This window comes from Anas acuta, chromosome 5, assembly GCF_963932015.1.
Source record: "Anas acuta chromosome 5, bAnaAcu1.1, whole genome shotgun sequence".
Lineage (NCBI taxonomy): Eukaryota > Metazoa > Chordata > Aves > Anseriformes > Anatidae > Anas > Anas acuta.
The window spans coordinates 54,464,758-54,477,167 of NC_088983.1; the positions used below are offsets into that span (position 1 = coordinate 54,464,758).

At 40.5% G+C, this 12,410-nt stretch overlaps 1 protein-coding gene across 2 annotated transcripts in view; it reads left to right on the forward strand.

Moving 5' to 3' along the window:
* The window catches only part of PRMT3 (protein arginine methyltransferase 3), a 166,499-nt gene that overhangs the window by 57,963 nt on the left and 96,126 nt on the right, over positions 1 to 12,410 (forward strand). For both annotated transcript variants that reach the window (XM_068684937.1, XM_068684938.1), the window contains exon 3: positions 3,996 to 4,130. In XM_068684937.1, the coding sequence (XP_068541038.1) occupies positions 4,093 to 4,130 (38 nt within the window). In that variant the 5' untranslated portion in view covers positions 3,996 to 4,092. The remainder of the gene's footprint in view (positions 1 to 3,995; positions 4,131 to 12,410) is intronic.

Here is a 12,410-nt window from a genome sequence, read left to right on the forward strand (position 1 = left end):
GCAGATGAAGGTAGGTATTTAGATTTAAAAAAAAATAAATAAATTACAGAGGCATATTATGGCCTCGGCCTCATCATTCAGTGATGAAAAATAATTCCCCTGACAGCTGAAGGCATGTAATTAAAATATTCAGGGAGTTACCAGTGAAAACTAGTATTTCTCTTGCTGTAAATATGGAAATCCAACACAGAGCATGCGGTGCTCCTGTGGCTAATGAATTCAAAAGCAAAGCCAGGAGCTGGAAACATGCAGAAACTCCCCACTGCAGGGATCTTTAGCACCATTGTGTGCCTCTGTAGCTGAGACAATGGGAACAATTTTATGCTAATCAGCGGAAATAAAATGCAACATTTTGGTACAAGAGAAATTAGCTGACACCAGCACTTGAACTTTTCTAAGCAGAAGTCTTGGTTTGTGGGTTATCAACGTGGATAATGCTATCAGGCACTTCAAACCTGATGCAAATTCTGGCAACTAGAATGTTTGCAACTTCTTTATCTTCCTTTTTTTTTTTTTTTTATTTTTTTTTTTTCCCATTTTGTCTTTAGTATCTTAAGGGATATAAACCAAAAGTTCTTTGCAATAACTTATTTTTCCTTTGGGTGGAAGGATCCACTACTTTCACACGTTTAGGTTAAATGTCCCGATTAAAGGTACTTAAAAGTGATTGATAATATGTCCTCAGAAAACAAATACAAAATCAGAGGCAGTGGCAGAGAGAGGTCAAAGGCAAAGGGCCGGTGGAGGTGAATGTGGTCAAGGAATAGGGGATGATAGGCAGAGGAGGCTGCATGAATGTGTGTGTGTAGGGATGTATTCTGGGGAAAAGTTTCTGTTGAATTGCCTGTCTGCATTTTCAGACAATTCTGCTGCCATACCAGAGCTTTTCCAGACCTCTCTACATAACTCCTGGATAATGCATGTGAAAATATGTTAAATGAATACTGTAGGTCATCGTTCTATGTTCGTACTGAATGTTGTATTGCAATTTAGGGGGAAAAAAAAAAGATTTTTATATAGAATTTTTCCTTGCAATGAGAGTTCTGCCGCTTAAAGTAATAGTGAAATGAGATAGGTCAGTCAAGGTGTTGCTTGTTACAGTTTTATATAAGCATATGACTCTAACTGGGAGTCTAATTTTGCCTTTAGGAGGCAAGTTAAGCGGGAACTGTGGGCTTGATGCATTGGATTGGAGTGAGAATGAAGTCAAACACGACTGCTTAAATTGTAGATCTGATGAGGATCTCACAATGAGGATTCTGAGAAAGAGGATTTTTGGTGAGAGAGAGCAGACCCCAAGGGGAAGTTACACAGCTTCTGTGAAATTACTGGGTGCACAGTTCTGTTTTTCACCATCCAGACACACAAATCGATCTGTGGAGCTACTTTGGATGTAGATGTAGAAACATGGAATGAGGCAGTACCTTTGATTAAAGAAGTTATTCAGTCTCTGTGAAACTGATACAATGGGTCTGTCTCTGGGGTAAATACTGTTTGTCTAACAAAGCCTTTCTTGGATAATTTGCATTAGCTTGTGCTGAAGTATTTACCGCTATTCGTGATTTTTAGTAGCCCAAGTACTGCAGAATTGCTCTGATTACATGGTAATAAACTATATCTCAGTGTCCAAACGAGTGCAGATGTTCAGCCACTAGTCTTGCATCTCATCCATTAAAAATATCTGAAATAGCTTTTCAAAATGAAAGCTTTTTTTATGGCAAAAATAAGGGCTGCCTTAGAAGGCGCCGGAGAGGGAGAAAGCAGCTTGCAATACCAGCATCACAAAATATACTGCAACTGGTTGGAGAGCAGTCTTAAAATACAAGCAGCATTTGTATGTAGTCCACAATATTAAAAAGTCTTCTTTTCCCAAGGTAGTCATAACTAATCTTCATTATTTTATCAATAAAATGCAAAATACTTAAATTGACAACGCAATGGAAAAACAAAACAAACGACTATACACTTTTGATGCTCTCCACAGTAAAAATGATTTCTAGAAAGTCTGTTTTATCAAAAACATGCCTTTCAAACTACTTAGGCCAATTTGCACATAATGAAAAAGACACTTTGTAAACACTAACAGAAAAAAATTGACTGTGCTAGGAAGTAGCTATACTTTAAGTCAAAGTTTGTGTTCTGTATGTTTTGATAAATTCTGAGTATGAGAAAATTTGTATTTGGAGTGTAAGCCGAGCTGGGTTTTGGAAGACTGTAGTTATGATTGTTCAAATATTTAGATATATATGTGTGTGTGTGTGTATTTACATGTTTATATATAAATATAAAACATCAACTTGGGAAATGTTTTAATGCTTTCTCCCCCTAGCTGCAAGCTGAAGCAAGTGGCAGTTTTATTCTGACCCTGGGAACAGGCCCCATACCAGGCACAAGTATATTATACTATTGGAGGTAATACCTCTCAGATGAGAAATATTTAGGTTGCAGTATGTGGGGTTATTAAAGACCATATTCTCCCTTTTTTGTCCATTAAATCATGCCAACCTAATTATTTCTCAAGTGACATGTTTATTTTATTGAGGCTTCAGCTGACTTGTTCGGGCTCACAATTTTATTCTATATGCGAGCGACTCTAAATTCTTTCATTGAGGAACCCTCTTTGCAGCTTAGATAGCCTTGGGTGTTGATGTGATGGATGTATTATGTGAAAAATATCTCTCGCAATCCAAATGAGGTAAATAGAACCAGAGGTAAGAGGCAGGAAATATGTTCAAGTTCACTTTTTTATATTGTGAAATTAATGTTACTGAAACTTTTTGTAACCTGCTCAAGCACATTAAGGATTAAACCTTCAGGTTTAAACTTTCATGAATCCTCTAGGAAATTCAGAATTTTCTATGTACCAGTGAGTACAATGCCTTTTGGATCTTGGATTTGCATCTTACTAGGGATGTTTTTAAAACTTAGTTTCTTTAGATAAATTGCTCATATTTTTTATTTGCCTCATGTGAAACTGAACTCAATAATCAGAATTGTATTTATGAAACCTATCACATCTTCATTCTTCCTACTCTCCTAAATCTCACTGAAAGAAATGAAAAACGAACCCTTTTGTGCTTGCTGTTGCACAAAGCTATAGAACGACTGTGTGCGTGAAGGGTGTAACAGTTTGAGCTTTAACTTTCTGGGGTGGTGAGTTCAGACATCCCAATTCCTGTTCTACCTTGCACCACAATCTTTCTGGCCCAGAACTTTAAGTAACTTGGCACAAAATTACCCCTGCCTTCCTAATGTCTGAATTTAGCCTTGTGGTCCACATTTTCTAAATATAAAGCGTAGAAGGAGCAGAGCAAGAAGTGGTGCAAGAAAAGGGCAAGGTCAGCAAGTGAAAAGAACGCAGAGCTTCCACGTTGCATCAGGTTTAAACTAAACACAGCTATCCCTGCTTTCTGCCATTGTCTTCTGTCTTGCTCCCAAGGCAGTTTGAGTTTATTGGAACCTAGTCCATCACACAAATAAAGACAGCCCTCATATGTTAAAGAGGTGTCGAGTAACTACTTGCTGCTTCTAACAACCTACTGGAGAAGAAATGGAGTCTGCTGGGCCTCCTTCCCCCTGGAATAAAAAGGGGTGGATGTGGATATAGAAAAATATATGCACATGGCCCTTCTGCATCCTGCTTTGTCGGCACTTGGCACGCTAATACCCCCCTGTCTATCTCAGTGTCCTGCAGTCAAGACCAAGGAAAGGTGTGAAATAAGTACAGGACTGAGAAGTTTTTCGCTTGTGCTTGCGGTGATGTAGAAGCCGTTACTGGTCCAACAGCAGAGCCCAGATGAGAATTTCCTTGTGTTGGTTCACTACATTATTACAACCTCCTTTCGTAAAAATGGGCTGCAGAAAATAGATGAAGGGTATTTATCCTGTCTAAGACTGATGTTTGTGTTATAGAGAGAAACTGCAGAGCAATAGCTTGGCAAAGAATCTCTTTTGACTTAGAGATATCAAAATACGTTCTGTATCGTTCTTTTCAGGGCTACTTCAGGCTTCAGAAGAATTGCCACTTTTGCAGTCAAATCCAAGTAACATCTGCTCTATGCAACCAGTCAATATTGTGGAAAAGTTCAAAGAATGAAGATCATTAGTAGTGTCAGCTTTACAACCAGAAGGTAATGGCATTAAAGTGAGCAAGTATAATACCCAACAATACCAGGCTCATTAACCAGTGATTTATCATGATGAAAAGACCTGTTTAACCTTTAGTCTTCACATGCTTTCTGTTTTTAACAAAGAGACCTATTATTTCTAGTTGTCAAGTGATAATTTGTGGGTTGTTAAAGGGATGTATTAAATTATACTTTAAATGATTATACACAATTACACAAATATTACATTTGCATTAGGGTAAGTGGAAGATATGATTTTTTTCCTTCTCCTTTTAATTTTGTTCAGTCACTTGGAAAGTAAAATGAAGGCATTATATATATCGAGGGTATCAATACACGACTTTCAAGCAAGTGAAATCATGTCTGATGTATGCACAAAGTGACAACAGTTTCACAGAAGCAGCAAGATCCACAAAATATTTTGAGGGCTGCATATGCTAGTGCAGGAAACTTGTTATTGCCTCTGAATAAACAGGTGCCTATAGCTGACTGTCTTGGAAAATCACGTTTCCTTCATCCGTCTGCTGGGATATTTCACTAGTTTGGTTCAGTTTTTCTTGGAAAGGGAACACTGCTGATTCTAGACAGCTTTGCCTGTTGCCACTTAACCTTGTCTACAGCAAATCTGCCAGTACAGTTTATTCTGACCTATAACATCTGTGCCTTACCAGCAATAAGCCTCTCTGAAAATGTCAGTTCTGACAAATTGTGCCAAAAGGTATTGTGGCTTTTGTGACGTAGACAAATGCCCATCAAGGATTGGAAAGACCAAGAGGCTTGTTTCAGATCTCATTAGATCATTTGTGATCTAGTTCAGGTTGCAGGTCACTTGCAGCACTGTGTCATCTACTGTATAGTTTCCCAGTTTTTCTACCTAACCATTTTGTTCTCTCTCCTTAGCATAGCATAAGGATTAATTCTTAACTGATTTGGTAGTTCTTCATATATGTCTGTAGACGAAGAGATGCTAGAGACATAAACTAACATGCAAGAGCAGGTGAAATACAGTGATTGTGGACTCCACAGCTGTTTTTACAACTGTCTTCTGAATGTTGTACACAGTTTGTTCTGAAAATTCATATACACATTGAATAAAAGCAAGTCAGAATTTAAGAAGTTATTTTTTTTGATGCAGTAGTAGAGATATCATATACAATATTCAAATGAATGATGCAGAATTATTTTCTAATCTTTAAAGTGTTTTTTTAAAGGTTTTCCTGATTTTTACAATGGAAAGGCAGTGCAGTGATATACAGATACTGCCATATTTGACAGTTGTTCTGAAGTAGGTATGCAATCAATATCTTCGAAATGAGAAGAGATGTAGGGCATGTTATCTCAAGACATATAGCCACCGTGTTTGAGATAATATTGAGAGATCTAAATAAGTGAATATCCTCTTTTTCTGCCTCTGTACAGTACTAAAATATTTCTCTTTTTCCTGCTGTGAAAATGTTTTAGAAGATTTTTTTTTCTTTTTTTTGGGGGGGGGGGTAAAACTCTGAATGTTTCGTTTTTGGTGATACTTACCCTTGTTTCCTTAGTTGCCATTTTTAGGTCTGGAGAATTTGTTTTGTGTTGTGTTACTGTTTACCAGTTTGGCTGCCGAATAGTCCTGGTTGTTAAGAAATTGTTTGAAATGCTTGCTGCACTTGAGATACAGTTTTCACTGAAAATAAGCTATGGTGATCCCTTTTGATCCATCATTGTGTGACAGGATACTTATTCAGGTTTTTGGAGATTTTTTTTTTCTTTTTATTAGTCCAGATTTTTCAGTATTCTCCTTGATATGGGAAAAGCAAATCCTTGTCTCCCTTCTACGTAGTGACTGGTGTAAAACAATGGAGGGGACAGGGGAGAGGAGGTGAGCTTCCCTTCGTTCTTGTAGGTGGTGTTTTACTGTGTATTAAATGAATATTGAGTGAGATAGGAAATGTAAAATACGAATTGATGAACCTCATGATTAAGACACTGATCTCAGAGAATAGATACTCTGGATGCCAGCTTCAAAGGACCATTGATTTTGTTTTTAATGCATAATAGAATTGCATTAATATGAGCAATTGGCAATCACAGACTCTCCATGTCTTCGTACTGCTTGGTAGTTTTAGTGCTTTTTTAGAAGGCCGTCAGGGCCTTTCAAGGAAAGGAAGAATTTAAACCGAGTCCTCTGAGGGACCTAACCACCAGGTTACTGAAGGGGCTGTAGACATATCAACATTTCTCTCAACACAGCCTTTCCCTTTTGTAATCTCCCCCTCCACCCCCTTCCTCCTTTCTTAAAATAAATGAATAAATAAATATTATTTTGAAATATTTCATTTTATCTCTGAAGATATATATATATATATATATTAATGAAGAAGATAAAAAATAAAAATAAATCTAAACTGTACTCTTTGTATCAGTTCAACTGAAAAGTCAGTTACTTGCTTATTTGAGAGGATCAGGCTCCTAGCAGAAAAGCTTTTAGTTTGAGGAATTCCCAGTCCTTTCCCAGCAGTCCTGTAGTAAATGGGGATCCTTTCTTCCTTGGGCAGCAGTCCCTGATTTCTCTGGTCGCTGCAGGACTCAGCAGCTCGGGTGAAATTCAGGCCCCACAGAAATTTTGCCTTTGACTACTGCAGGAGCAGGGTTTCAGCTTTTGTCTTTCCTTTGCAGTTTGATAGTGAGGGGGAGGGTAGCAGGAGACACACAAGTCCCCAAAGGAAAGAAAGAAGCCAATTTTTCTCCTTTTTTTCTATTTTTTCTTTCTCTCACTTTTTTTTTTTTTTTTTTTTTCCCATTCTCTCTGCAGTTATAAGATTTGAGTGATTGACTACAAGATGTTAAAAAAAAAAAAAAAGAGGGGGGGGACCTCTCTCCCTTGGTTTGCAGTTTTGCCTGAAACAGAGCTTTCAGTACATTCTTGCCTGTGGAAAGGAACTCAAGATGCAAATAAGAATATACATTTTTTTTTCCTTTGAAAACGTGGAAAATTATGGAATTTTCTGCTTGAAAAAAAATGTGAATGGTCCAGTTAACGAATTCTCACTGAGAGGAGGGAAAAAAAGCAAGCCAGAAGAATTTGGCAAGTTTGGCTTTTGCTTGCAAGTATTTGTAGCGCTCTGGTGGTGATACCAGATGAGTTTTGCAGCTGTAAGAAATATTTGCTCTTTCTGGGTTTAGTTTTGTGAGTTCCCGAGTGTTGTCTCTCATGGACCAGGCTGTTTCAGGTTACGTTATCTCCGAGATATCCCACATGTTGGAGTGCTTTCCTAAATGGGGATTGAAATAAGCGCCGCTGAAGCCTGTGAGGAATTGCGGTGTAAGAGATGAGAAGCAGCATGGTGCCTGCAGTGAGATTACTCAGAAACTGGAATATGCTTGAAGCATCATCTGGACTTTTCTTCGGGGCTATCTATCCGGTTAGATGGATTTCTATTCATTTGGCAACACTGAAAAACGGACATTGTATGTTTATTCAGGAAAAAAAAAAACACACAATTTACAGGAGTTATTTTATTAAGTTGTTTCCAGTCTTACTTGCTCTAATAAGCCAGAAATGTGCCATAAACATATTTCTTTAGTAGTACCCCCCCTGAAAATTAAAAGGATGGATATATGTGAAAGGTACATTGTGCAACTGCTTTGAAAGAGAGCTTAAAAGCAGCCCGGCAGTACGGCCAGAACGGGCTCAGCGGCTCGGCACATCGCGTGGTGTATATCTACATACACATTAAAATGCACTCAGCCTCAGAACGGGCTTTCTGCACTGCTTCTACCCCGCTACCCCCCCATTCTGTGCTGCCTGACAAAAGGTTTTCAACAAAAGAAATTCTTCCTGGTTTGTAAAACAGTTGTGTAAAACTTGGACTGTAAAGCCACAGTTGACTGCTTTAATGTGGAACAGTTGGGAGGGTGGGGAATCGCTGGCAGGTTGGGACAGGACACAGCAATGGTGCCCCTATTCTGTTGAGGGTCTACTTAGTCACACCACCTGCTCCCCCTATTCTTTCAAAGGCAAACCAGTCACGACAGTATGAACAGACGGATGTTTAGCCTCAATACCTTGGACACACGGCACCAGACGGAGCAAGGGGAGTTAAGAAAAGATAAATTAAGTGATCAATAAAGATAAGGGACCTGTTTAGCAGTAAATGGTGGGGACAGAGCCGGCAGAACAAGGGGTGAACGTGTGTTAAATAATGCAAGTGTGTGTTCAGCTAAACTCAAACTTTTCAAATCCATGTATTGTTCCCCAAAAAGCCTTTTTTCCCCCAGCATTGGTTAATTCTGTTTTAGGTAGATGCAGTATAGTGTCTGCGGGCGCATACAAGCTCCCCAGGCCCACGTCTCCTCGGAGTCAGCTGCACCCTTTGGCACTTGGCTCGAGTGCAAGGAAAGGGATGAGAAAGGGGTCTGTGTCTGGGGTTGAGTCTGCGACCTCTTCACACCTCCTATCTTCCCTGTAGAAGGGAAAGTGTAGTAAGGAGCAATGAAGTTCTAACAGAAAATAACTAACAGTGTTTTGACGGCTGATTGACAGGTAAATGATCCAAAACCATGGGCTTGCTCTAACTGGCTATCCCACTCTTTGTCTCAAGGGCACTCCTCTTGTTCTGTCCTTCTGCTTAGCATAGTCAAGGTCTTGACTTCAGGCTTAGACTTCAAAGCGTGACTGTAGTTTAATAACAAGCAATAAAATCAGCCTACGGTGTTGATTCACCTTTGGGGTTAAAAAGCATGCAGTTGAAAAGCTGCAGAAAAACTGTGTAGTTTTAGGTACCAGTGGCTGCACCGTAGAAGAGGTTCTTCCACTCTTTGATACCTATAAAAGAAACTACTGATGTAAAGGACAATGCATAGCCCAAAAGAGTTGCTTGGGGTTAGGAAAATCATAGAATCATAGAATCATAGAATATCCTGAGTTGGAAGGGACCCTTAAGGATCATGAAGTCCAACTCTTGACACCGCACAGGTCACCCAAAAGTTCAGACCATGTGACTAAGTGCACAGTCCAATCTCTTCTTAAATTCAGACAGGCTCGGTGCAGTGACCACTTCCCTGGGGAGCCTGTTCCAGTGTGCAACCACCCTCTCTGTGAAGAACCCCCTCCTGATGTCAAGCCTAAATTTCCCCTGCCTCAGCTTAACCCCATTCCCGCGGGTCTTGTCACTGGTGTTAATGGAGAAAAGGTCTCCTGCCTCTCAACACCCCCTTACGAGGAAGTTGTAGACTGCGATGAGGTCTCCCCTCAGCCTCCTCTTCTCCAGGCTGAACAGGCCCAGTGCCCTCAGCCGTTCCTCGTATGTCTTCCCCTCCAGGCCTTTCACCATCTTCGTAGCCCTCCTCTGGACACTCTCCAACAGTTTCATGTCCTTTTTATACTGTGGTGCCCAGAACTGCACACAGTACTCGAGGTGAGGTCGCACCAGCGCAGAGTAGAGCGGGACAATCACCTCCCTCGACCTACTAGCGATGCCGTGCTTGATGCACCCCAGGACACAGTTGGCCCTCCTGGCTGCCAGGGCACACTGCTGGCTCGTATTCAACTTGCTGTCTACCACGACCCCCAGATCCCTCTCTTCTAGGCTGCTCTCCAGTGTCTCATCGCCCAGTCTGTACGTGCAGCCAGGGTTTCCCCATCCCAGGTGCAGAAATTTTTACTGCACGTTTGGCATGTGACGGTAAAATTCTGCAACACGCACAGGGTGTGGGAGGAACAGAAATTACGTTCAGAGTCTGAGTCTGGAAGCTTGTGCCTGAACAGGGAAAAGCAGGGGATGTGTTTGATCAACAGGCTCAAGCGCTCTCTTCTTACAAGAGAGAAAAAGACAGCACTTCAACTATTTTTAAGGTATAAATCAGCTCTGGAGAGCTGCATGCTCATGCAAATGCATATTTTGGTATTGGTGCTTTTATTTTTTTATTTTTTAATTTATTTATATATTTTTTAGAGGAACAGAAGTTCAATCCCATCAATTTTTGTGCTGCTATCCTGGGAGGGCTGGGAGCTGTAGATACCAGCACCAGGATTTCTCAGTGGTAGGCTGAGATGAGCAATGTTTTACTTGGTTAGGAAGGAAGTGCCTCGGTGCAGGAATAAATACTGGATTGCATTATAGCAGCAGTTAGTAACCTATCTGATTAGTGGCTTTTATGTCAAAGAGAACATTTAAATTAAAATAAAATGTTTTTGTGTCTACCAGGTGAAGGCTGTACTTTTCCTTTTCCCTAAGGTAAATGGAGCTTGCTTCTGCTCTCGCTCAGTGATACAGAAAACCAACTTCAGCTAAAGTGCCTTCAAAGGAACGGGGCTGAGTGCAGGACTTAGGCCCTGTGTCCTCTACAAAATAAAATGTGAGACAGAAGAGTTTCTCGGAGCCCTGTAAAGCATGCCATGGTCAATAATTAGGTCAAAATGAGGCTTGCTGGTAGCCTCTATCTATATATGTGTGTATATAGAGAGAGCAGCAGCAGACGTGCTGGGGACCTCACGTTCTTTGTATCTGCCACCAGCGTGCCCTCGCTTTGAGCATCTTCTTGGTGTTAAGTGTGGCACTAATAAGAAATGTTTTAGCTAAGTGTTCATCCAAGGGAAAGTGGCCCTGCAGGTGCCGCAGGTGTTAACCACAGTGCTTCTGTGTCTTGAAGAGATGTAAAGGATGCTGAAAGCGTGCTCTGAAGCACGCAATAGAAATGAGGCAAATTGGAATTTCAGCATCTACACGGTGCGTTCACGTGAATTCTTACTGCCATGTTCTTTAAGATCTTATAAGCCATGATTGATAATGAAATCCTTAAAGAGGAGGAGATGTGGTTTGGATGGTAATAATGCTTCAGAACAGTAGCTATGACAGATTTTTGTTTTGTTATTAAATATTTACTTTTTTTTTTTTTTAAGGAAAAATAATGTGAAAGATGTTTTCACAATGGTCCATGTCATAAACAGAAATCTTTGTAAGCTCAAGAGTCTATTTGGGTGTTAGTTTTCCATGGTAGCTGCATCTTCATGGACTAAACCTTTGAGGATCTTGGAGGCCATGGAATGCAGCTTTTGGGCTGTCAGAAGCAGGGTGAGAAGTATGTACCATTCTCAAAGAAGCCGTGATACATTGCTTATGTCACAGTGTCACAAAAAGGTTGAGGTTGGAAGGGACCTCTACAGATCATCTTGTCTGACCTGCCTCCAAATGCTTGACTTTTCTTGACATCAGCAGGGCCCTTTTGTGGTTTGAGTAGAGAGTAACTGGCATTGGTGTTGAATTTGATAAAAACAAAAAGTTAATAATGTACCTGTTTCTCAGTCCAGTTTTCTGATGATGGGGCTTACTGTATGAAAAATCAATTTCCTTGGCCATCTTAATCTTGACAGCAGAAACTTTGTCAAAGGTGTTTTCAAGGAGGAGTTGAGAGTACAATTTGAATTTTACAAAGCTTGAAAAGTAGTCATTGTTTTTTCTTGAAATTTGGAAAAAAATAATGAATCCTATGCTAATTGTTGTGGCTGGAGGCATACTATGATCACATTCCTACTGTGTATGTGTCTTGGTACAGAAATACTCCACAGGTCTGTTATGTTGGTTGCATATAGCGTGATTTTTTGGACTAGGAAAAGGCCTTCTCGAGTTATAGAATCATAGAAAACTTAAGGTTGGACAAGACCTTGAAGATCATGTGGTCCAACCATCCCCCTACCACCAGTATCACCCACTAAACCATGTCCCTGTGCGCCAGGTCCAAACTTTTCTTGAACACCCCCAGGGATGGTGACTCCACCACTTCCCCGGGTAACCCGTCCCAATGCCTGACTGCTCTCTCTGAGCAGAAATGTCCCCTAATTGTTCTAATTGTTGAAAGGTAGTGCTCTTTGTTCAATTCTTTGTTTGAATTGTTGAAGAGTAGGGGCATGAAGTTTCCATTTTTCCACTCACCGGTGACATCGCCTGAGTGCCAGGACTTTTCAACTATGACGGAGAGAGGCTTGGCAACTCCGTCAGCCAGTTCCCTCAGGACCTTGGGATTCATGTCATCAGGTCCCATAGACTTGTACTTGTTCAGATCCTTCAGGTGGTCTCGAACCTGCTCTTCACTTCCAGTGGGTGGGACTTTGATCCCCCAGCCTGCATCTACGGGTTCAGGGAAACGAAAGGCTTGGGAAGGCCGTCTGCCAGTGCAGACAGAGGTGAAGAAGTTGCTGAGTACCTCAGCCTTCTCCAATTACTCGGATATAGAAACTCACTTCTATTATAAGAAATTAGCCACCTATAATTGCTTATACCCTAATATTTTCACCCTTTA